Source organism: Cydia pomonella, chromosome 2 (assembly GCF_033807575.1).
Source record: "Cydia pomonella isolate Wapato2018A chromosome 2, ilCydPomo1, whole genome shotgun sequence".
In the NCBI taxonomy this organism is placed as follows: Eukaryota; Metazoa; Arthropoda; class Insecta; order Lepidoptera; family Tortricidae; genus Cydia; species Cydia pomonella.
Genome location: NC_084704.1, coordinates 22,000,246 through 22,026,957, shown reverse-complemented (window position 1 = coordinate 22,026,957; position 26,712 = coordinate 22,000,246). Strand labels below are relative to the sequence as shown.

The following is a 26,712-nucleotide window of genomic DNA, read 5'->3' as shown; positions in this document are numbered from 1 at the left end:
AAAACAACAAGTAAATATATTATTATGTATGAATTTCAAAGATAAGCGAAGTATATTTTTTCCAAACAGGTATACTTAGTATACCGATTGGCGAGGTTAATAATTCTCGTCATATTGTGGGTTATGTATGTTGTAACATCATACATTAAATTGTTAACATTTCTGGCCATTATCATTATCTTGAATATCATAGAAAATATATATCCCTGGTATTTTTTTGCATAATGCCTAGGGAATAATCCTACAATAAGTTCAATGCAGGACCGGCCATAGAACAAGCGAGACGGAACACGAGTAATGAACTTGACAGTGGCTGGTGGAGGGCCTTGCATTCCGGACGCTATAAATAAGAGAACGTCCCGTGCCCCGCCTTGCCCTAGGGACGTGGTGTGATGAGGCACTTCCAACTAACTTCTACATATATACCTACTGTTTTATGTCAGTACTTGGAACGAAGTTATTTTAATTTTTAAATGATTTTTTTTTTTAAATTTAAAAGGTGCTTACATTAAACATTACCGAGTATGTATATTTTTTTATACGCTACTTTTTAGGCAGTAGGCACCCCCCGAAAGATCATATAAAGGATATATGGTGTAAATATTCGCCGTCAACCTAAGCGGAAGCTCAGTTTTTAGAGCCGTGGGCTGATATCCTGGAATAGCGTGTTCGAAACTCGCCTAAGACAATGAGATGTTTCCTTATTTTGAAAGCATTATTATATTGATTATTTCACTATAAATGTCGAGATCTCGACATCAATTTTCAATCCATAGCTTCGCTTAGCTCGAAAAACATATGTGTCTCCTCTTCGTCAGTGTATCTTTCATTAGCTATATAGCAGCAGCGGAAGTAGCTAAGCAGGTGTGTTATTGTACTTTACCTGCACAATTTACCTATTTAAACTAACTATTAGGGTCGCTAACGATTATTAATGCATCTATCTCGTGAAATAACAACAAAGACATATTTCATTACGTTGCAAGGAATTATTTTCGAAAATAAGACCTATAAAAATATATTGAAAACCCCTATTAGTTTTGAAATAGGTACCTATCCAATAACACCCCACACTATGGGGTTAAAACGAAATAAGTTTCATTCCCACTATACGTGTAGTGGAGGTACCCTACAATTTTTATTCCTAGTTTTTATTTTACCACTTTGTCTGCATTATTATTATTATTAGTTTGTAAGTTCTACTAATAAAAATATGTGTCCATGTGTTACATGAAATAAAAATATTCATTCATTCATTCATTATTGATCTATGCCAAATTGCAGCTTTCTCGCACTAGCGTAGACAGACTGACAGACCCCTTAAAATAGCCACAACCCAACACAGAACCTCCTTCTTGCAATTGAAGTCGGTTAAAAATTTGGTGCCAACAGTTAATATGCATGAATACTTATATAATATGAATAGTAGTAATAAACGGAAAAACCAATCGAAAATAAATGATCAAATTAATTAAGTACGTGACTAGTGACGAATTGTATTGTTCCTCGGAGTAACACGTTAAAAACGGCGTTAAAAATATACTTAGCTAGTCAATGTCAATATCACTATCAGTATTCATTGTATTATACTAGTATACGAGTAGGGGTCAATAATAAAGGGATTAATTTACAGATTTATTCTCAAATTACACAATAAATAAAATGAAAATAAGTAAAAGCAACTCGATATGGTAACCACTGACCACCATAATCATGTAAATGTAAGCAATGTCGTGATAAGTCACTTCCTCTTATTCTGGAGAGAAAACAGGCCCCAGGATATGATCAGTTATACCTACCCGAATGCGAGTAAAGAAAAAGAATATTCCTTCCAATGAGAAAAACTATTTTTAACCGACTTTCATTTCATAGAAGGAGGAGGTTCTGTATTCGGTTGTGGCTATATTTTTTTTTGGTATTCTACTTTTAATAGGCGGAATTATTCAATATTTTCGTTGCATAAAGTCATCAGGTTGCACTTGTTTAAGAGCCAGCATTAACATCTTATCGTTCAAAGTCAACAGCCTGCACTATCCACTGATAACAAAGATAAGGTGACACTGTCCCAGTAATGGAATGTGCAAACACTTTGGTTTAGTTTACAAACTTGTTTCTTATAATGCATTTGTTGCGTTTCAAATTATTTATATTAACGAATGTTTGATTAGATTACATAGTATATTTATTCACACATATATATATTCGTTGTTTGTATTTAATCTACGATGTTTATACATAATATCTAACTAAATTAAATGCCATGACTTTCCTAGGATACATAGAATTCACGAGTAACGTTTTCTCATGCAACGTGTAAAAATTAGAAACGAGAAAGAAGCTTTCAACTTACGTCATAAATGTATGCTGGTATAATAGCTCGAAATAATGACGTTCTAATGTTATTTGCAAGAGTAAAACATGATACGAGTAGCAAATAACACTACAAGACGGCTTTATTGCCTATTAATCGAGTAAATGGTGCTGTTCCGCATGCTCGCTGTAAAATACTGGTCTGGTGTCAAAAAGCGACGTGGCTTCGGTAATATACTTGCTAGTATTTACTTCTAACTGAGGCTAGTAGTAGTAATTTTGACAAAGAGGGATAATTGGTAACATTACATTGCAATTGCCACTTGCGATTTCCCCAAGCGAGGGTTGCGCTTGCTATGACACCGGTGCGTAATAAAGACGGTCGATGCTTGCACAGCAAGCAGAATGAGTATAGTTGCGCTACGCAAAGTTGCAGTATTGCATTGCTTGATGCTTAACAGTTTCTCGGGAAGAGGCACAACGTTTTGAATAGTTATTCCTGAAAACAGTACCGAGAATTAGTAATTTTTGGGGTAATCAACTTTGTGACTTATTGAAACGATATAATTATACATAAATGTACATAGTATAAATGATAGGGCAGCCTAAAGAGATAACAAAATCATTGCTAACATGTAGATAATATCTCATAAATAGGTAGGTACACATATGTTTTGAGAGAGATTTAGGCCGTATATCACTGGGAATGTATTCAGCGGCCAAACAAAAGGCAGTAGATATGAATGAATTCCCGAAGAATAATAAAAATACCTATGCGACCTAAGTTTAATTAAAAATACGCAAGCAAAAATTTCACAAGTCTGTTGGGCATTTTACACAATAGAATCTTACACTCAAGGGATGTTGTACGTCTCTATAATTTTTGGTGACGCACGTGCGATTTCCCATGTCAAGACTGCTGTGGCATTCCGATTGCAGCGGATTGAGTGGTTGTGGGGCTTAAAATGGTTTAATGAATTTAAGTTTTTCATACAAAACTTGTTTTTGCTCTATTTTGTTTGCTATATAAACTACAGCGGCGGTATCATGGTTCCATTTTTATCACTTGTCACTATGCCCGTCCTATTCGCGCTTACATACTTGTTAGAAAGTGACAGGTATGGTGACAAATGATAAAGAGCCGACCATCTTAAACCTACAGGACTACATATACCTTGTCATTGTATTATGAGCAAAGTTTAGGTACAATCCAACACGTAATTTTAAAATAAGAACGAAACTCTGTTTGTATGGGAAGGTGGAATTCGGCTAGCAAGCGAAATCCAGCAATGAGCACTTAACGAGATTGTCAAATTTTACAAAAACATAGGTAGTTACTGCTTAAAGCTAAAATTATTGCAGCAAAATATGTATCCTTAGTGAACAATTTACATTTAATTTTTTTTTTTGTTTTTTTTAATTTATTTGAATGAAAAGAAGATTACAAAAAGCCTTAAACTACTAACTATTATCTACTCTTTTACTGAAACTAAGTCTAGCAAGAGATTCAAGGATCATAATTAGCACCTTTAATTAATTTGAACTGGAATAATCATGTACCTATAAAACCGTTCTATAGGTACTAAAATCAAAATAATTCTAAAGTAAGCTAGAAATTTGTGAACAGCTAATACATACATAAACATGCATACCGCCAGGAAAACAAATAAACGAAAAAAAAAATATAGTTTAGAAATAAAATTCTCAAAGAAGTTTAATTCGAATTGAATTAAATTTAAACAAATTGTTCTACCTAGTATATTGTTAGTGTTTTTATCCAAATATACCACTAAAGAATTGAATCAATAGTAAATTGCTTTAGTTTGCATCGATTCTGACTAATAAACTCCCTCATACTCATAACATAACATTAGTAACAAGAACAGGAACGCATTCAGTTGATAGTGTTGTATTAGTCTATTGGAACACTTGCACAGAGAACTGTCTTTTTGGATATATTTCGAAAAGCTACTTCAAGAACTCGGCTTTTATTACCATCGAGTGGATACCGACTGCAAGCAAGCCATCGCTTGAGGTGGTCCAGTATAAATGTGATATTCGGTTACGTACAGTTGTTACGGATCACTTGATTAGTTAGGCTGAATATATGATGGACTGCTCGCAATTGCGCCCTAAATAATGTGAATACAAGCCCAGCTTACTCGCGTTCATCACCTCAGAAATTCCTTTACTCGTTCGCGTCCTTTGACGGGATTTATTTTACGATTGCCATAAACGTGCGTCAGGGTCAGGTTCTTTGAGACGCCAATGGATTTCGTGGAATGCTTTTTGCTATTAAAGTGCTCGTCTTATGTAATCGTAAAGTGATCTGGATAAAGCGTGCAGCTTCCTTTGTACGAACAGTTTGGTGTTGTTTCTTTCAAATGTGATATAAGTATTATTATATACAGGCAGAAGTTAAAAGTTCAAATTTCCTGCGGTGGTATTTATATGTAGGTATCCTATGTAACATGCGTATTGAAATCTAAACAGTGCTTTTATAAAATCGGGCTTCACATTCAAAACCACTCGCATTTCATTCAACCAGCTCTCTGTAAATTAAACAGCAATATCAAACAAAATAGAAGTTAAAGATGTAACCGAAACAGCAAAGCAAATTGATTAATCGACCGCTCGACCGCGCATCATTAATAAAGTTGCTGCATCTCGGCTTCCGTTCGCACCAGGAACTCAGACAGCGCAAGGAGTAGATAGAAACGGTTATTTTATTGTGAAGTCGAAGGAAGCAGTTAGCGGCGCAGCGCCGACTCATTTGTGTCAGCTCTTAATTGTCTCAGCGAGATTTCATCGCGACCCAGATCGAGAAGGCTAAATTCCTCGAGCCGCCGAATAAACCTTTTAAAGTATAAAAGAATGCCTCCCGTTTTTGGCGTGAATCTCAAAATCTTCCACGTCAGGAAGCTCGTGGAGATTTATGCAAATACGTTAATGTTATGTAAGAAGAACATACTTTCTTCCTTGCTCTCATATTTGACGTGCGGCTTCATATGTACCCGTCAACTTGGCCTGTACAAGCTTGCTCTCCGTAATAAAAGATACCAATACCTGCCTTTCTAAATTACTTGTCTTCATTAAGCTTATTTTGTATAATAATGCCACTTGGGGTAGTTTCTTGTATACAACGTATTAACGATTTTAATATGGTTCACTCATAAAATTCTACTAATAATCGACTAAAATTACGCAATAACCGTTTTAAAATGATTTTAATATGTTTGATTCTAATGCTTTATAATGAAGTTTTGTACTTAAATGCATTTATTCGTTATCTAACTACCCATAACACTTTTTTCACCGTGTTTTAGAATTACCACTGTCACAAAGTCAGACTATGGCACGTATTCAAATAATAACAGTAGTTGGAAAACAATAATGCCAAAGGACAGGACGTCTGCGCTTTACAGCACGGCACAAAAAGGTCGTTGTTACGCATCATTTCATAATAACCCGCTGTCCTTTGTCAATGTTCAATTAGGCGAGACTTCAATGCTACATTATTGTTATTGACGTCGCTTATTTTAATGTTCTGGTAGTTATTCTATTTTACCCGACTTCTGAAAATGGAGGTACTTTTTTACAGACTGTGTATTTTTTTGTTTTCTGCGTGAGAACGCCTTAGAAGTCATCGAAAATTTCGTAAGGCATAAACACCAGAGAGGCATAACACTGTAAGTGCCATTTTGGTAATTTTAATAACAATAACAAGTCTATTTAAATGAACATGACCAATGTACTCAAGTTTAACTACTTATAATAAGAAAATTTTAGGTTTTCGTCTAGACATAAAGTAAAATGCCTTACAATATGCCTCGTGTAGTGTAGCTCACAGCTTCCGTAATGCCGTTATCATCCCTTTGCCTAAAAAGTCTAATCCCTGTTCCTTCTCCGATTACCGTCTTATTTCCATTCTTCCATTTTTAATCTTAAGTCTTCGAGCGGCTAATACATCAACAACTAACTTCGTACCTGGGGGCCTACCGCGAAAACCGAAATTCGTAAATTGTGCGAATCTTTCTCTTTTACTCTCACTAAGACGTAATTAGAGTGACAGAGAAAAATGCCCGCAATTGACGATCTTCGATTTTCGCGGTTATAGCCCTGAACAGAAATGATTTATTTAACCCCTTCCTGTCTGGTTTCCGATAAGGTCACCGTACTTCCCAAACTCACTTTGTGACTTTGCCTCTTATGTGTGTTCTACCGCTTCTTGTACAATGCGTTATGCTCTGAAGAATTGTTTGAAATGATGCCCACGGCTACTTTCTATCACCGCACCGCCCGCCGTCGGCAGGGTGTTCATCCTCACACCCTAGAACCTAAATGGTCGCGCACTGTGCGGTTTAAGAGGAACGTCCTCACGCGGACGCTCCGGTTGTGGAATGAGCTACCTGCCGAGTAGTGCCGAGGTTTTCCCGAGAGTCTACAGTATAAGTTCTTTAAGAAAGGAATGTACGAAGTTTTAAAGGATCGGCAACGCTCCTGTAACACCTCTGGAGTTGCAGGCGTCCATAGTCTACGGTGACTGATTTCCATCAAGCGGGCCGTTTGCTTGTTTGCCATCGACGTGGTATAAAAAAAATCACCTTTATGCCGACGATCTCCAGATCATCCCAGGGAGTAATTGGTGATCTTCCTTCCGTCGCATAGAGAGCACGAATGATGACTTGTTTGTTACGCATTCTGAATCTGAACCGCTCCTTATCTTGGGTGCCTCAAGTGGATGAGGTTAGTATGAAGGTGTTTGCTGCTGTTGGTTCTCTCAAGCGACTTATTTCTTGCCGATCGCCACCAAATTGCGCTTGCTCAATCTCTTCTTCTTCTGATCCTTGATTACGCCGACATCTCCTATCTTGATCTCACAAAAGAACAACTAAATAAGTTTGAGCGAATACAAAATCTCTGCATCCGGTTTATATTTGGATTGCGTAAATTTGACCACGTTTCTCATTTTCGCGTGCAACTCAAATCCATTATCGTCGTACTCGTTAATCCCACCACTCCCCGTTACCTAAAAGAACGCTTTAGTTATTTAAATATTAAAAAATTAGTTAAATTATGAGTTTTATTTCTCCACTACCTAAAGAAGACTTGGATTCGGATACGTCCTTAAACTACGTCCAAAAGAGAGGTATGGGCATTGTGAATGTCATCTCGTTTTGTGTGGTAGTAGGGCACAGCCCCTACTAGGGAAGTACCTCCACCTTACAGAAAACAGCAGCCAAATAACACTAGACCCTACTCATAGTGTTGTGTTCCTGCCGGTGAGTAAGGTTGCCAGAGCTCAACGAGGGGGGGGGGGGGGCGTGTTTAGGGTCGGCAACGCGCATGTAACTCATCTGGAGTTGCAGGCGTACATAGGCTACGGAGACTGCTTACCATCAGGCGGGCCGTATGCTTGTTTGCCACCGACGTAGTATATAAAAAAAAAAATTGTCTGGAAGAAATTGCTCTGTAGCCATAAGGCCGCCTGTTATTTACCTCTATCTGCATGTATTATAAGTGTTTCCAAGTAAATTAAATTAAATTAAATTAATTAAATTCTGAGGTGTAAATGTCGTATTTTCACTTTCTTCTATTTTTTTTTTATATTAAGTCTACGGTACTAGTAAACAGCCCGATTTCAAAAATAGTTTTTATTAAATTTTTAAGAGGGAAGTATACCACGTGATCGTCCATACAAAAGGAGAAAACATTTTTCAACTTCAAATTGTTTTCCATTCTCCATGATTTGTATGTTATTGACACAATTGTAATACAATTTTTAAAAAAGCGAAACCTATAAACCTCGAATATATTATGCTAAAGCGATCAAAATCAAAGTGATTTGTTAAGATTTATTTAGTGAAAAACGTTTTCTCCCGAAATAGAATTTCATAGAAAAAGTACCGTTAAATAGTTCGCTAGGATCGCAAAGCTATTCTACCCTCTTAGCATTTTAATCGGAGTTTAGAGAGTTTAATGAGATATTTCAAATATTAAACATGTAAGTTTTACCAAAAAAAACTAGTGCTTTTAATACATTTTCCCACGAGTACTTCGTCAATAGAACTTTTTGCTGCCGCGTCGTAGCAAACTGGGTACCTTTCTCAACTTTGCCATGGTACCATTTTACCTGCATTTTTTGCTTTCGCTACAACAATGATATCTCACGTAGGTACCGTTTCCGTCTGCTCCATATATTGTTCTAAGTACAAATAGACGTAACGTGAAGGAAGTAGCATTGTTTGTAATATGCTGCTGCAAAGCTATTGTTTATTTGCTTGTTTATTCCAAAGCGTATACCTAAAGTGATAAAGTTGATAATGTTATAATTCAAGGCAATACAGTAACAACTAAAGTAGCTAGATAGAAATTTCCTATTTTCGGCTTACTACAAATGTAACTCTTCAACGAAATAAGACCATCAAGTCAAAAGAATGGCTTTTAATCGGGTGATTATCCAAGGAAATTGCGCATTTACATTGGCTTCGCTGGTTATCGGCGTGCTGGAACGCACTACTTGCCACGACTGTATTACGTCACTCGTGCTCATAAAGGGTGTTGTTACACACCGACATTAAGGGGGTAATTTCTTATATTACTCCCTAGGTAGAATGTTTAACTTATTATCTCGAAGTCATGCTACCCCAGACCTATGAAAAAAACCGGGCAAGTGCGAGTCGGACTCGCGCACGAAGGGTTCCGTACCATTATTTATGAAAACGGCAAAAAAATTATGTTAGTTGTATGGGAGCCCCCTTAAATATTTCTTTTATTCTGTTTTTAGTATTTGTTGTTATAGCGGCCACAGAAATACATCATCTGTGAAAATTTCAACTGTCTAGCTATCACGGTTCATGAGATACAGCCTGGTGACAGACGGACCGACGGACGGACAGCGAAGTCTCAGTAATAGGGTCCCGTTTGACCCTTTGGGTACGGAACCCTAAAAATCATTATACGTATTACACATAACTTATTAAATCTTCCCTACTTGAGCAAAGTTTATCGATGCCATTACTATACGCAGTGTGTAACCGCTACTGAGAGTGAGTGTTTGCGGTTTATATCGCTAATGAAGTTGCTCCCACCGCGGATTCATTAATCTTGGAGCACTGCGAGTAACACTTTCATTTTGCTAAACCATTCTTAACGCCTGAGAACAGAAGATTCTAGCAATTATGAGGACGCTCATGACCATAATGGGTATTTTAAACGGTTAATGAACATGTGTTATACTCGAAGTGTAAGTAGGTACTGCCCAGCCGTAGACTGTTGATTAAAGGTCTGTTCAGGTACCTATTTTATATTTGCTCCTGTATTTAATGGTACCAATTAATTTCGCAATCAATTATGGCTCTGCATCTCTTAATTTAATATACTTAAGGAAGACATTCAACGCTAGTATAGTCAAATTAACGAAAAGTATGGAAGTAAGTCGTGTAGTCGTGCTTTTTTTGGATTCGTTAGATGGCGCAACTAGATTATTTCCCCCGAGTTGCACCGTTTCTATTATGTACGGAAGACCGTTAAATTTTAGGTATAAACTATAAAGTGCCGTAATTTTGGAGTAAATTAAAAGCTATTGGGTTCAAGCTAAGTAGTGTATAGAGAACACCTTAGTGCATAGTATATCTTAATTAAAAAGATGTGCAATGTATGATACCCTAAAAAAAAATTTTTTTTCGATTGCGGCTCGAGGATAAGTCAGTCGGTTGGTGCAATCTCAAGTTAAGCTTTTTAAAGCATTATAAACATTCAGTTAACTTTGCACGCCTGGGCAAATTATGGAACATGTATTTTTAATTATTTTGTACATTGTGCTTCGGGGGAAATTAAGAGAGACGTGAAAATTTTAAAAACGGTACTTATCTAAAGACACTACATTCGCACTAAATAAAAAATAGATTTTTTTTACCGGAAGTTTGTCAAAAAGTAAATAGAATTAATCGCAACGAACTGCAAGCGAAGGTGGTTGCCCCACACGGCGCGGGGCGCGCGGGGCGGGGAGATAGCGCAGCGCGCAGCTAGGATTTGCAATATCCGACAATTTTTCGGATCCGGATACATAGAAATAGGATATCAAGAACGACTGTCAAACTTCAAAAGTGCGACCAAAAATGAAATGCAAGTTTGTGCGTAAATTGTCTATGTGAGATCAAAAATAGTGATGTCATGTTACAACATATTAATAATATATCGGTGTTTGACCGCTTTATCGACTACTTATTCAAATGTGTTTGATTGTATAAAAAAATGTTATACGAGTAGGTATGAAGGCGCTTCCCTTAGGGTCATATAGGGCCCAAAAGGTGCCTTTGATGAAACCAGCACCATATTTTAGTATGTTGTTAAGCATGTTATTTTGACAAAAAAACCATCGGGAGACAGTTTCTAACGTGGTTAAGTCACCAGTTATGACGTCATCAAAATGGCCGGTGCCGTGTTCAGAATATTGCGTATACCACAGAAAGTATATCACATGTAAGCTTGTGTGGGGTGTCATAAAAAGCAAAATTAAATGCGCTACAACATCATTTAAACATTTGATCTTGTAAGTACCATAGTTTGCGAGAAATTTTAAGTTTTATTTAAATTTTCCCGAAAAAAAATCCGTCTTTTGTTTTCATCAACTTTACTAGTAACTTTACAGGAAAACATTGTATCAAGATATGAATGCTACATTAGTAAGCTATTAAATTCCATTAAAATTTTGAAAATCGGTTTATAAACAAGCAAATTACATTATTTTTGTTCCATACCGGATGACACCACCAAGAGTCGGATGGCTGTTTCAATACAATTTGCAAGGCAAATGATGTTTAAGTAAAGGTAACTTGCTGAACGATATTTATAGTAAAGTAATATTTTCGATAAAAGTATTATTATCAAAATTAAGAATACTGATATCGTTTTATTGTAATTTACTCCGGATCTAGCTAATTAAAGTTACACACTAATTAATTAAATCAATCGTAGATCGTAGTGGGACTTTATACGCATTTGCGTACTAGGTACTACGAGTATTTTTGTTTCGACGTAGAACTTGATTGTGTAACACACTAATTAAACAATTTTTTTTACGTGTTATTTTGTCCCAGAGCATGCACCTTCGCATGCGCAAAGCATAGTGTATTTAAATCCGTGTTTTACTCACCCACACCCTGTACAGCGTTCTTTGCACTTGCAAGACAATAGCTCATTGCAGCTGAGACTAGCATCAGGAAGGGTTTTCTACAAAGAGGTGTACGCTGGTCCATCATTTTTCTTTCGCCAAGCCTAGTTGCAAGAATCTAGCATTTGTGGGTCGCTATTCAGGTAAATTGGTCCCAATGTGGGTCTGTTAAGCCCTTTTTATATGCTGTAAGAGAGCATCCTGTTGAAGAAATATACTCGATCGCTCTGTTTTTAGGGTTCCGTAGCCAAATGGCAAAAAACGGAACCCTTATAGATTCGTCATGTCCGTCTGTCTGTCCGATTATTTCCTAAACAAGATCCTCCTCGCAGTATTTACATTACCTATTTGTGTCACTACTGGGTGTCACTACTATATGTAGGATTTGCAATTAGAATATTGTGATATTCTAATTATTCGAATATCCACCAAAATAAATATCCGAATAAACGGATTTAGATAACACAGAAATTACGTTTTTAACTATGTTTTAATACAATGATATTATCCCAACCAATTTTAAATGATTACTTGATTATTATAATAGCTAACATAATGTTATCTCTAAAACCGTACTTAATAAGGAGGGTTTATATCTGGATTAGCTGGTGCATAGTTGGAAATACATCCAATGCCTCACCTCGTGTTCATTCGTCATGAAATACTAACTATGAAAGCAATACTTACTTACTTCACTGGATCAGTGACCCAAAAAGAATCTTGGCCTTTGACACAAGAACAACGTCACTCTGCTCTATTCTGCACCACTCCACGCTAGTTGGATACTCCGAGGGCGTTTTAGGGCTACATCGCTCCTATCTTCTCACAGCCCGATTCTCTCCCGTCCAAGTGACCAAGTCTGCGAAGTCGTGCGGCTATAATCTCGCTAATTATATTGGGTGCCGCAACTAGCTACTTTAGCTCCCTATTTTTCCTACGCTTTCATCTTCTCTATCTTCATCTCTGATAGGTCCCAGAATATTCCGCCAGAATTTCGTCTTCTTAACTAAGAACTTGTTCTTTTTTTTCTGATTCAGAGTTCAAGTGTAATACTTACCGATGCCATTCATCAAAATCTAATTATTGTCTTATAGACTTGAATCATGGACAGTCTACTGATCAGCTTGGATACTAGAACTCGGTGAAGCGCTGCTGAGCATCTTAGGGCATTTTGGATTCGAACATCTATCTCCTCTTCCCGATTACTTTAGGTAGGTCTTTTCTTTTCGATCTGCGGTGGCAGCATGGTTCTATTTTTATCACTTGTCACTATGCCCTTCAAGACAAATGATAAAGAGCCGACCATCTTAGCCCTATTCATTTGGAGATATTCTAGTGGTTGATTATCAGACCATTTTTCTCTCCTTCCTACTCTACTATCCTAGCCTTGGCCTCCAGGTCGCTTTTGTTTTGAGCCTATAGCCCCAAGTCATCAGGATATCCAATGATCTAATGTTTGCATTAAGCAACATTCGCATTCATTGTATAAAGTTACTGCGTGACATGATGTACTTATCAAAATTGATGTGCTGTTAGTATTTGAATTGCTTAAATATATGAAAATACTATATTTAAATGACAAAATTATTCATAAATTTCATTAGAAAATTGTTTCGGTTATAGGTCAATAACCATATTTAACGGATCCGTAATATCCGGATCTTCTGACCCGCTAGATCCGGATCTTATAGTTGACGGATATCCGGATATTTCGGATATCCGGATCTCAAACCCTACGTGCAGCGATTGTTCCGAGACAGTTTTGACGGGCAACGAGCACAAATCTTTCTTCTGGCATTAAAACGGAACTATTGTTTTAAACAATCATTGAGTGAAATAAGTAGTCTAACGTTTTCGTAAGTATATGGAAAAACGCGATTTTTCGAATTTAACAAACATTGAGCGTACCTGTATTTCATTTGTTGACTGTCTGTCTGCATACACAGAAACCTTTTACGAGAGGTATGGGCATTGTGAATGTCATCTCGCTATGTGTGGTAGGGCACAGCACAGCGGATGTCATTCCAGATCTAGAGCAGAGCCCAACTGGGGAAGTACCTCCACCTTACAGAAAATCGCAGCCAAATAACACTAGACCCTACTCATAGTGTTGTGTTCCTGCCGGTGAGTAAGGTTGCTAGAGCTCAACGAGGGGCGGGAGGGGGTTAGGGTCGGCAACGCGCATGTAACTCCTCCTGAGTTGCAGGCGTACATAGGCTACGGATACTGCTTACCATCAGGCGGGCCGTATGCTTGTTTGCCACCGACGTAGTATAAAAGAAAAAAAAAACATACTATTTTTGCAGTAGGTACATGCCACTACTCGTGCCTCAAGAGCCGTGCTTCGTCGGTGCATCTACGCGCGTTCCTTCTCTTGCCACTAATCACGCGCTTGTCGCTTCTGTGTATTTATTGCTCTACGTTTTTGGTACTTGATTACAAAACTGCATGTTCCGTATAAAAATGCTAATTTTTTTATGGGGTGCGAATGTAAACAAAATCAAATGAATATGATTGCATCAATTTCCAATAGTATTAAAATTTCCCCCGAAGTACAACGACAGTAAAACATGAAAAACTACTTTCCGGGTGTCGCACCCTGGTGCGAATTTGACATTGGATTTAGATATTTTTTCTAATTATTTACTCAATTTGCACCGAGTACATTACTTTCCCCAGACCCGCAATGGCCAAAATAGATTTTTTTGTATGTTGTTTTTTTTTACCTGTTCCGTAGCTTAAATTAACATAAATAACACGTGCGAATTTAGATATAAGTGTTGTAAAACGTACGCCAAATTGCACCGAGTACACCTTTTTTCTCTTCTTAGTTACAACCATTACATTATTTTCAGCCGATTTCACCCCTTTCCGGGGGGGTGAATTTAGTAACGATTGTATAAAGTTCGATTTTTAGCCCATATAAAACAATCCGTAGTGGTTTTATTAGTCCTTAGAATTAGTTCCTGACTTTAGTGAAATTTGAGTTAATTTGACCGTACTAATATGGGTCAACTAACAATTTAGGTTTTCATTTGAATCTAACCCACATAGATGACTCAAATATTGATCAGAAGTTGAAGGTGCATAATCGACACATATATTTATAATTATTAATATACACGGCTCGTTACCGCTACGGATTTGATAGCATATATTTAATTTTGCACAAAACTCAATATTGGAGTTCATTTAATGCTAATGAGCCTGCTTTAATATTGCATACTAGGTAATAATATTCGCTTTTAGCTCATTCCACCGGATTTCGGATTACCTATACATTTATGCATAATTTCATTAATTGCTGATGGTCCCATAGGTAATAGCCAGCATGCAGGATTTTAGGATATTTTCGCATTGGGGTTAGTAAAAGCATAGATACTTAAATTAAATGTGTAATAATTAAATTGAATAAAATTAATTAATTACCTAATGATATGAAAACCATCATGCACATGACATGTAACTTGGCGTTATAAATAAATTATTTGTATTTGTATTTGTTTCATTCGGATTGCGACTGCAGCTGCGTTACTGATGCGTCGACGCAGCAGTGGTACACGTGAAATATCACTGTCAATCTGCTTGATATAAAGTGTAATTTGAACGTTCTGATCGCGTAAGCAAATTCATGATTAAAATTATATTTAGGTAGCTTACTTATATTAACAGAATACGTGCTCCATTGTTATTTTAGTCACGCCTGTTTGAAACTTCAGTAAAACCACGTGGCTCGAATAAAGTTACGAAAACTGAAACTACGCAGGCCTGAAATCCCTAGCGATTAATTAGTCTTGTATAAAATATCGACGACTGCAAAAAAACATTCAAAGCTTACATTTATTTTTGTTTTAATGGTATAAAACTTGTAAACTCAATTTACTAGCGGACTGTCCCTAGAGCCCGGAGACTAAGGCAGATCGCGGGCGGGCACCTAACTTAGCTACGAGTAAGAGAACTAGTTCGTATAATCCCCGACACCTAAATAAGAAATAATTTTCAGCATTAGAAGTTAGAATATGTCACAGAATTTAGTACCGCGTGACCTACGTTGTACGTACAGGAGTTCTTATAGGTATTTGTTTGAAGTACCTAGTACTCGTCGAATTTAAACAGAAAAAAACATGCATTTGTACGGGTCAGGGTCGTTAAATTTGCTGATTACTCTCAGTCTAGTAATTCTCAATTCACTTCATTGATACTCGTAAGTAATAAAAAGTTCGTATAAAGAGGTTACGTAAGTAATAAGTTAATTCCTTTTATAGGTCTGGAAACACCTATGTGATTTTATCAGTATTTACTTCACTACCTTCCGGTTAAAAAACTCTTAGAAACGTGAATAATTCCAGAATTCAACAACATTTTGTTTTGAAATTGTGACAAAAGACGCGCCCATAACATTTTTAATCGGCTGCCTCCGACAACAGTACCCCTAGTGTAAATAAATTCGATTTTGAAACGTGACGTACGCGTTTGCGTTTAGTCTCATTTTGTATTGGATTTAGAAAGAGCGCGCCAAGCGGGACGTTTTGGAAACTCAAAATCCTATACAAAATGAGACTTAATGCAAACGCGTTCGTCACGTTATGATGTCGATAAAATTTACACTAGGGGTACAGAGCGCCGTAGGTAATTAGTTCTTGAAAATGTTGTCCCTAATGACTCGTGACTAGCGATGGGTAAAGTCTGTACATTTTATATTTACAAACTTTTGAATTTACATACCTTATTGCATAAAATTGCAATCGATTTTATTTATACCTATAATTTTCAGTTATAGCTGCAATATACAATATATATAAAACATACTCTTGAGAACTATCCACCTGTAATGGCTCTTGAGATGGAGCTCGCTGACAAACAGACACGACAAACGAGCAGCGTAATTTCGATTTCCACAAGTGCTTCGATGTGTTGTGTCGGTAAAAAAATATCGCAGTTTATGACATATAATTACGACATATGTAATTTACAAGTGTGAATATTACAGAAATTAACTGAAAAGAGAAAGTTTTAAACTTATACAATATTAAAGCTAAAATTGGTAACTTACAAGCGGCCCTTCACTATTGCCGAGCCGTGACATCTGAACTTACTCGTACAAAACAAGCCACTTACGCTCTTTATGAAAACATGAATTAAATTATATTGTGTGTATACGCTACTTACGCAATCATTTAAGACTGTTAAATTTTGTTCTGACAATTCAACATTCAATTCAACGTAAATACGTACCTAAGATTTTATGATGATTGATTCAATCTTGTGTTATTTGTGGTGTTGCCAACGCCGAAAACGCCAATACCGAATTGGCGATCAATTCTTGTACTCGAATGCCTAGATGCTTGTTTGTGGACTCGACTCCACATAGACGTCAGTTTAAGGTGTTTGTTTACACAGAAGGAATCTTATCTTCAATCAATACTGAATAGTAGTAGCGTTGCGACGATTTTTATGTTTGACGATATTTTGTGAAATTCTTAGTATTAAATTTGGACACAAAAATTATAATACAGATGTACTATAATTCAAAATATTAAGGAAAAATATTTACATCAATCAAATTGCTCTGATAATTAGCTTAAGGTAATTATATGTAATACTATCTTACTATTGATAAGTGCTGTTTGCGAGGCCTACACGAATAAAGTATAATTGAACTGAAATGAACTGATAATTGTCACAAAGATCGAGTGATAGTTTGAGGAAATAACCTAAAATTAGGTAGGATTATTATGAATTGAATACTCTTAATTCATTTTAAGGAATGGTGGTAATAAAAGAACTTATGAGTATTTATACAGGTGTGACATTAATTTCCTTTATTCTTAACTCTACAAACTGTTTTCAGGTAGATATTCTTATACTCATTCTCTGAAGTTATTCCACGCTGCGACGTTGTGGACGTGTCTCGCCACCTTCCTTCTATTTAAATAGGTAATTCCGTCGCAGGAGCAGCCGTAGATAGCGACTCGGTCCCAACTTAACGTGATTTTCTGAGGCAAGTTAAGAAGTTATGTGTTTGCTTTTTCAAATGCCAAAAATATACCTGGATATACATACAGTACGGGGATTACATCGACATTTTTTTTGACCGTTTATCCGCGTTCAAAAATATAATAATAGGCAGAAAATTAAGTTTAATCTCACTGGGATGCAATATGAGTAGTCAATGTTAGGTACTCCATAATTGTTGTATATTATATCAGTATTTATTACCTTTTAAAATATTTTAGTGTAAGTTATAATATGTATGATCTGGATGTACTTTAATAAATAAAATAATATAAAATACCTGAGTCAGTTCGCAGTCTGACAAATTTTACCTTTCTGTTTCATTTCTATGTTAATTTTATTTCGATCACAAAAATTTAATGACGAATCCCTGCTAAGCTATTATGAGCCCGCCAAACCCTTATCAAAGTCCGTTTTTGTTGATTGTTAATGCTTGACTTTGTCGCTAAACCAAAAAGGCTCCCATATCACTGAAATCTAAATAATGGCAATATCATCAATAAATCCGAGGCCCATCGCCGCGCCGTTAAAACACATGAATACTTGATTGACATAACTCTTATTGTTTTCAACATTTGTCTAAAAAAGTGAAGACAATAAAATACTGTGACATACTCCAGACAAATTTGCTAGTGCTAACAAAAAGAAAAGTTGAGTGTGGCCCTACCTAATATACATTTTCGGTATGTATATCTAAAGCATATCTTCGAACTCAACTTCAATATTGACATGACATGGTATGACTTCTACCAAGTATATTGTTAATGCACGAAGGATATTATGAAGTGCGAGTTCATCATGCACTACTTTGTAAATAAGACGACTCACATACCCAGACAATGGTATGGTCATAAGTATGTGTGGGAGTGAAGAGTCTCCATTCAGACTGCTACATTAAAGCCTCAGACGACGGCGAAGTATACAAGTTATCTACAGCTTAGCTTTAGATCTTGACTGAGCAGTCACAAACAATTTGTATGAAACGCTCAGACTCGAAATGGATTTTGTAATACGGCTTTGTATTCGAGACTTGTTTGTTGCCGCAGCGCGAGAAATAAACTAAATCTATATACGTGCTTCGAAATAACATTGGATTTTTTTCACTTCGTTCCTGTAGAAGCATACGTTGCCAGATTTGTGTTTAATTTGTGTTGTATGTATTTTTAAGGGATTGTTCTGCCTGTTTGCAGATAACCGCAACTGCCGCTGGAGTAACGATCAGTCGACATCAGATTGGCGCGATGCGGGGGGCGGGGCCCTGGTGAGGTCCCGCCACGGTATGGGCTCTAACATCAGCCAGCACTCCGCCAAAGGGCTAAAAGGTCGACGCGCCAGGTCTAGTGGCGACCTTTGCAATGGCGACACCAAGAGCCAGACTGAAAGCTCCGTCTGCGGATCTGTGGTGGGCGATGCCATGGGCTGGAACAGATCGCTGCCAAATCATCTGGACGGAAATAGACATTTAGCTGACTACAGCCGGGTGAACAATAACTATGGGGAGTTCGGAACATACAATAGGACACACCCTAAAGGTGGACGCGGATTGCGATACCGAGTGTCCAAATCTGGTGAGTTAATAAATGAATATTCAGTAATTGTCATATTTCAATTGCTATTGCGTCGGGAAATATTCCCGTTTCTACAATTCGAATTAATCTGGATTCAGACGAAATACAATTTAAATGCTATGTTGTATTGTATTTTTAAAACGACGCGACGAATGCCCTCGCAAATTTGCTCATTGAACGCCATCGCAAATTTGCAGTTTTCGTTAAAGCATTTATATTTGTTTGTAGTTCATTAATTGAACACAGTGAATATCCGTTACTACGTCAATATCCAATATGAATATATCCAGAATTGAACGAATTTCAGGATAGATTAGGTAAATATCCATAGCAGTCAGCAATAATGCGAAAAGATATGTTAGTTTAAAATATAACAGGTTCACTCACACGCTCGCGAGTTTTACATTCCACCCGGTTATTTTTTATATGCAATACAAAAATACCACTTTTTTTCTTGTTAAGCACATTAAACGGCACCTAGTATATGGTATCTATATCTACGGACATGACACTATAAATTCTGTGGATTTGACCGAGTAATCTCTTTTGGGTCGTTTGACGTAAGCGTATACGTCACACGGAGTAACATTTGGGCGCCGCCGCTGTGAGCTGAGGCCAACTTTGATTAGCAAAGCTTTGTCGATGACACGCTCACTTTAGGACTTCTTGTTTGTTAATTAGTGCAATAACGTGTTTTATTTTAATTACTAAACATGCGATTACGTACGTTTTTTTATAAATACCTTCCATATATTCTAAAAATAGTTACACAAATGTCAAGCCATGTTTATTAAGTAAAAACTGGATTGCTAACAGAAGTCTTTTTAAAACCATCGCTAATATATGTGCAGTTTAAGTTTATTTGAATATTATATTAGTTTATTAAATTAATTGAGTGAGCTATAACTTCGGTAAAGATAAACTTCTTGCACAGCATAAGTTTTATAAACGCCTCATTAACTCGCCGCTTCTCGTATTAGGTAACTATAGTTACTTTTTTTATGAATAATATACCTACAGTGAAATATTTATATGTAAGTGGAAATAGATAGTATATAGTTAATCAAGGGATGAAAGGCAATCATTTATGTCGAGGTAGTTTGGCGCTCGAACGCAGTGAGATTCACCCGAATTAAATAGTACATTACTATAGAGGCCGGGAAACGTAGGGTTGCAGGCCAAGTAGATATATACGGCTGAGCGTAGCGAAGCCGGATAGAGATACGCGGCCAGCAACCCCGTTTCTCGCCGAGATATGTTTAGTGCTTTTCTCAAACTTGCAATTAAAACAAAAATTGTAGTCAATTTGTTTTGTGGCGACCTACTCGGCTCGCCACTCTACCAGCGGCGGTGTACAACCTCACGCGCGTAAGTCCGCGCGCCTGCGCCACCGCCGTTGTTTAGCAACGAATATGGACAACAAATCACCGTACCAACTACCAAGCTTACTGAAGCTAGTTGATGGTTGGATGCCAAGACGTTGTGTCACAATTTGACGTTAAAAACAAAAGAAGGTTGCTTTACAGTCCTAGGTGTGTAAGGCAGTATGAAATTCCTTTACACATCATGTTCACTCATCACACCTGATATGTAGTATTTTCGGACCTAATTTGACGTAAGTCATGTCATCATTTCATAGCAAGTTTGAGAAATAGTACATTACTATAGAGGCCGGGAAACGTAGGGTTGCAGGTCAAGTAGATATAGGCGGATAGAGATACGCGGCCGGCAACCCCGTTTCTCGCCGAGATTTGTATAGTGCTATTCTCAAACTTGCAATTAAAGCAAAAAAAATTAGTCATTTTGTTTTGCGTCGACCTACTCGACTCGCTATTCTGTCAGCGGTATACAACCTTACGCGCGAAAGTCTGCGCGCCTGCGCGATGCGCCACCGCTATTGCTTAGCAACGAATATGCACAATAGATCACCGTACCAAGCTAACTGAAAAAATATTATTTGTTGATGGTTGAATGCTGAATGCCAAGACGTAGTGTCACAATTTGTCGTTAAAAAACAAAAGAAGGTTGCTTTACAGTCCTAGGTGTGTAAAGCAGTATGAAATTTCTTTACATATCATCTTCACTCATCGCACCAGATATATGTAGTATATCCGGACCTAATTTGACGTAAGTCATATCATCATTTCATAGCAAGTTTGAGAAAATAGTATTTATTTTGCCTTTTTACCTTTTTAAAGAGTTTTTTTTTTATAACGATAGGCAAGCGTTTGACCACGATCTCACCTGGTGGTAAGTCATGATGATGATGATGAGTTGTTCATAAATAAACCACTTAACTTGTAAATTCTGAAAATTCAACAATACCTTGTTTATTTACTCAAATACTCATAGGTCGAATGACTCTTAGCATTGTAAACGAATGTAGTAGCTAAAATATAAATAATAATATACTATTTGATGATTACCTACTTAATACAGGTAAGAGGAGCAAGAGGTTTAAAACAGGTAAAGTGATTCTAAAAACTTATACCAATGAAAGTACTGATCATCATCGTTGTATTGTGTAATTTGTGTAACAGCTAACAGGGGTAGGAAATTTATGTTAGCTGTGTCTTAATTAAAATCTCTTAAGACTCGGATTAGGCTTGGCTCGGTAATAAACGTCCTCAGCCGTTCATTTGATAACTTGATAAATAAATAAGGGTTTGTGCAAACATATCATACATACTTATAAGTTTAATAAATATAAATTTTAACTATATAAGTAACTGCTATATACAACATTTAACACAGTCCCTATTTAACTGCAATAACTTCTTTCAAGGAATAGATAAAATTTTGAATCAACATTTATATAATGCTTGTAGGAGCTTTATGAATTCCACCATAAGCTTTATCTACTTGTTTACATACACTAAGGGCAAGCAATAACGCGTCAAGGTTACATACTGCCGTCAGAAAGATTTAAGGCGTCAAAACATTTTTTCTTCTACTTTTTCCTGATCAAAACCCGATTCCGAATATGCCCTTAATCGGATCCACACTATTTTTGTTTGTATATAAAGCTTAGTAGAAATATTCGTCATAAGTAAAACATGAAAAGTTTAAAAGACGTTTCTAAGATATACGAGGCAAACGACCAGACGAATCGCCCGATGGTAAGCGATTACCATCGTCCATGGGTGCCTATTGCCAACACCAGAGGGTTGTGCGTTGCCGGCCTTATAGGTGACCTTGTACAGACTAAACATTTTTTTATTCTAGAGCTTACTTTGATGCGTTGCTAAAAAAAAGCGGTGATGGCCGAGTGGATATGACGTCCGACGTTTAATCCGGAGGTTATCGGGTTCCAATCCTGGCTCGTACCAATGAATTTTTCGGAACTTATGTACGAAATGTCATTTGATATTTACCGCTAGCTTTTCGGTGAAGGAAAACATCGTAAGGAAACCTGCATACATCTGCGAAGAAATTCAAAGGTGTATGTGAAGTTCTCAATCCGCATTGGGCCAGCGTGGGGACTATAGCCCGAGCCCTCTCGCGCATGAGAGGAGGCCTGTGCTCAGCAGTGGGACGTATATAATCTGAATGATTATTTATTATTTAACTTTGTGCCAGTTTTAACTAAACATTATCGGGTACAATGGACACGTACTTACGCATAATTAAGTTAATTTAATAAATAAAGAGGCAGACTATTACAGTACATATTCAACGACGCATTGGCGCATAGTAAACTAGTGTTCGCGTCATTACAATATATTCCCTGGTGGGCTCGCAAATAGCTTTTTAATAGGCGTGGCCGTACGAACGGCTGAACACCTTGAGCGAAAACCCCTAATGCCTTGGCTATCGATCATAACGCTTCGCGGTGCTTTTGGCCCCTACAGTTGATGAAAATGTAGACACGTTTATTTAACCGAAAGATTTTGTATTGCGAAATAGAGCTTTTATACCTACATTTTCAGTATTGCGGAGTTCACATAGACTGGTCCTTAATAGTGAAATAGCAGCACAACATCTTTCGTTTTTCATAAATTTTCCATATTTCATCAGAGCACCAAATGTACAGTTAACAAAAGTTTACAATAAGTATTCCTAATTGATTTAATACCTCACTTAAAATGTCCACATTACACACATACTTACCTATATACACGGTATGTCCGATGTTGGCTACGTGCCACGCAAATAGGTATTAAGTTCATAGGTAGTAATAGTTCATACAATAATGACTAATATTTCGGACTGTTAAGTAGTGATTGTTTTACATATTATATTATATTTCAGTGCCTGTCTGTTTTTTTAATGAATGTAATAATGTTCAATATTGTATTATTTTCACCAGACAATTGGTAAAATAATTCAAGTCACCGTTAAAATCAAAAGCGAATTTTAAAAGAAGATAGAAGCACTGAAAACTATTGCCTTGCTTCGATAGAAAGAAGTACAAAGTTCCCGAAGATGCCACCCTCGGGGCGCAACTTCCCTGTTCGACTGAGCTTGACTCGATACGTAAACGAATTTTACAATGCTGGGACTAACGCAGCTCTAGCTTTATTTATCGAAGAAACCCTAAAACATTTTACACTATAGAAACTATTTTTAATTTATTAAGTGCGAAAAGTTACGTGCGGTTTTTAATTTTAACATTTTGTACTTATAACTAATGCATAGTAACAAAGACAATAAGTACGATTCGCTTGTTTGTCTTCGCAGATGGTGTGTGGTTGGTGGTGGTCTCGATTCAGTTGTACAGTTGCATACAATATAATGCCATATTATACTGTGGCTAAATATATAAGGCTTATCGCACGAAGTGTATCATTATATTATAACATACTAGTCATCAATACTTGCCAACCCTCGTTGACCTAATTCCAGACTTTATTTTCTGCAAAGACGTCAAGTGTGTCGTGTCTGTCGTTGAAGAAACATCAAGCCATTAAGGTGACGTCAGTTGTTGGTAAGAGCATCGCCTATAAACATCTGGCTAAAAATAGACTTGTACCATCGATGCCCCGTCGGTCCAATACTTACACGCTCCATAAAACTTGCAATATTGGGTAAATATGGAATGTGAAATATATTTGAATTTTGTCATAAATCGTAGCATTCCTGGAAATGTATACCATTGGAGATTGCTAGAATTAATACTTCCCAATAGTCAAAAACAAATAACATTTCAAAACAAAGTTTATATACATATTTTTATAGCTTCTGGCACTCCTACTTCTGAGACAACATCAATTTTTTTAATACATAGTTCTAGCCATTTTTGCTGCAAAGCACGAGAAAAAAATAGCATGCAATGTATATACAGATACCTTACCTATACCTACCTACAGTTCTTTACCCCCTATAGGATTTAGGTAAATTCACTCTAGGATAATTTTAATATGCGTAGGCAAGTACAACTTTCATGGAAAACTTATGTAAACTGTCCCCACTTTTTATTGGTATTCATTATTATTTTTACAACAAACTAGCTGTGCCTATGGCTACGGCTCCGGGCGTAGAGATAGTAGAGTTAATTTCACATTTATTATATTAGTATAGTATGGACATACAAAAACCTTGTATACGAATCCTCGTCACGCAGACCGTTTTAGGCCTCACAGCACACTTAACATTAGATTGAATTGACATAAAACTGCGCCAAAATGAAACTGTTAAATAGACACTATTATTAAGTGTCTATTTAACAGTTTCGATTCGATATCCATTTTTGAGTCGTTACTCCTACATTTGCACTATAGATAAAATTATAAGACAAATGGGTATCGGTTCTTCAATCTTTTATCTCTATTCTGGTCTGCCGGATTTTGAAAGAAATGAACACAAATTTTTGCTTCTTTTTTTAAAACATTGTCTAAAAAAACACTTTTTTTCGTTACTCGATCGCTGTGAAGGATTTGATATGCACGAAATATATACATTTGGGTTTGTCTTTGAAGTCTCTAAAAACTCAGAGATTTTAATTTTGAACTAATTAACTCAAAAGTTATGGCCAGAAAAAAACAGTTTTTTGGCCTAAAATTGTTCAACTTTGATGCCAAATATCTCGAAGATAATGAAGTTTGAAGTGAATATGAGATACTATATTGCTTAAAATCGTTGCTGTTCATATGATCAGCAACAAAAAACAGAAAACTAAGGGATTCAGATCGAAGGTCATTGGCGCTAGGGAGCCCCTTAACTTGTCAGCGTTTCATGTGAATTTACTTTTTATTAGTATAAAGAAGTGTATAAGTGTATTGACGTTAGCTGTCGTTTAGCTTTAATTTCCATCCCTTATTTTACCATTATAAAAATGACTGGCTACTTGCCGGAGGGAATTCGTACGTCTGACTGGCACGCTACAAATATATACACGATTTTTTCCTGTGAATACTTTGACATGTAAACATATTTTTGAATAAAATATAAATTATATAATACCTATCAGTTAAACATCCATGAAGACCCTTTGCGGGTTTAAAATCTCATCTAAGCCTTTTCCTGGCTGCGTCCCAAAGGTACATCGGTTACACTTTCGAAATCTTATCCCAAGAATTTTCGCAGACCATTATTGGATATTGGGGTTATACCGCTTTCCTCACGATGTTTTATTTCACTATTATGAGACTGGTATATAGGAAACGATATTTCGTACATAATGTTTCACTCATTAACACGAGTCGGGGTTTGCCTGGCCACCAAAGGCTAAGCTATACTCCCTACAATAGTACATAAACAATCGTATAATTACTCCCTCGTATACAGCATCAGATGGTCTTGTTTGGCTTTAATTAACTTAACCCAATATCTTTGCACATTACTCAGGTAATTACCGGATTCCTACAAGATGGATTACGCCCGTACATATGTTGCTCTGTTATTAACATTCCGTTGGAAGCGTCACTGAGATAATGTTTCGTTTACAAGCCTCATTGTTAAATTTGTCAACATTTTAATTGTACATTACGATACAAGTACAAGAAATAGGAAATTTCCAACGAATAAGTAGAAAAACACGACCAACATGGAGTGTTTTAAATCGACACGGGTTGCGAATTACCTATTATCGTACAACATTTTACAATGCATTTTTTTCCCATTCAAGGAACCAGGAAATCTGAACGTTGACGCTGGGTGTGTGTAAAACTCACTTGGTTTTCTCACACTACTTAACTGAAATGTTCATACAAAGTGGCCCGTTTTTCTTAACGTTGATTCAATATGTAACTAGCATTAACTGGAGTTCGGCATTTCATTCAATTCCGTGATAGAATAGAATCCCTTCCATGGATGTCACTACAGTAAAACGAATCACTCTTGCTCATGGTAAGAAGACACCATAATAACAGCAATTGTGCGTGGATACAACATGCATGCCTCCATGTGTGTATTCAAAATGAGAATATGTTATTTATATCAGAATATTCACAACATATTAAATCACATTAATATGTCTATCTAATGTTATATTCTTAACATATTAAGTTCCTGATATCGACATCGAAAAAACCAGCCAAGTGCGAGACGGACTCGCACAGGAAGGGTTCCGTACCATTATCTATAAAAACGGTCACCCATCCAAGTACTGACCCCGCCCGACGTTGCTTAACTTTGGTGATTGGATGAGAACGTCGAGATTGGAAAGAAATATTTGTTTTATTCTGTTTTTAGTATTTGTTGTTA

The 26,712-nt window shown here is 36.7% G+C and overlaps 1 protein-coding gene across 5 annotated transcripts in view; it reads left to right on the top strand.

The window, feature by feature from the left end:
- LOC133534624 (uncharacterized) overlaps positions 1 to 26,712 on the top strand; it is a 139,635-nt gene that overhangs the window by 33,075 nt on the left and 79,848 nt on the right. For all 5 annotated transcript variants that reach the window (XM_061873832.1, XM_061873833.1, XM_061873829.1 and 2 more), the window contains exon 2: positions 18,691 to 19,068. In XM_061873832.1, coding sequence (XP_061729816.1) covers positions 18,691 to 19,068 — 378 coding nt within the window. The remainder of the gene's footprint in view (positions 1 to 18,690; positions 19,069 to 26,712) is intronic.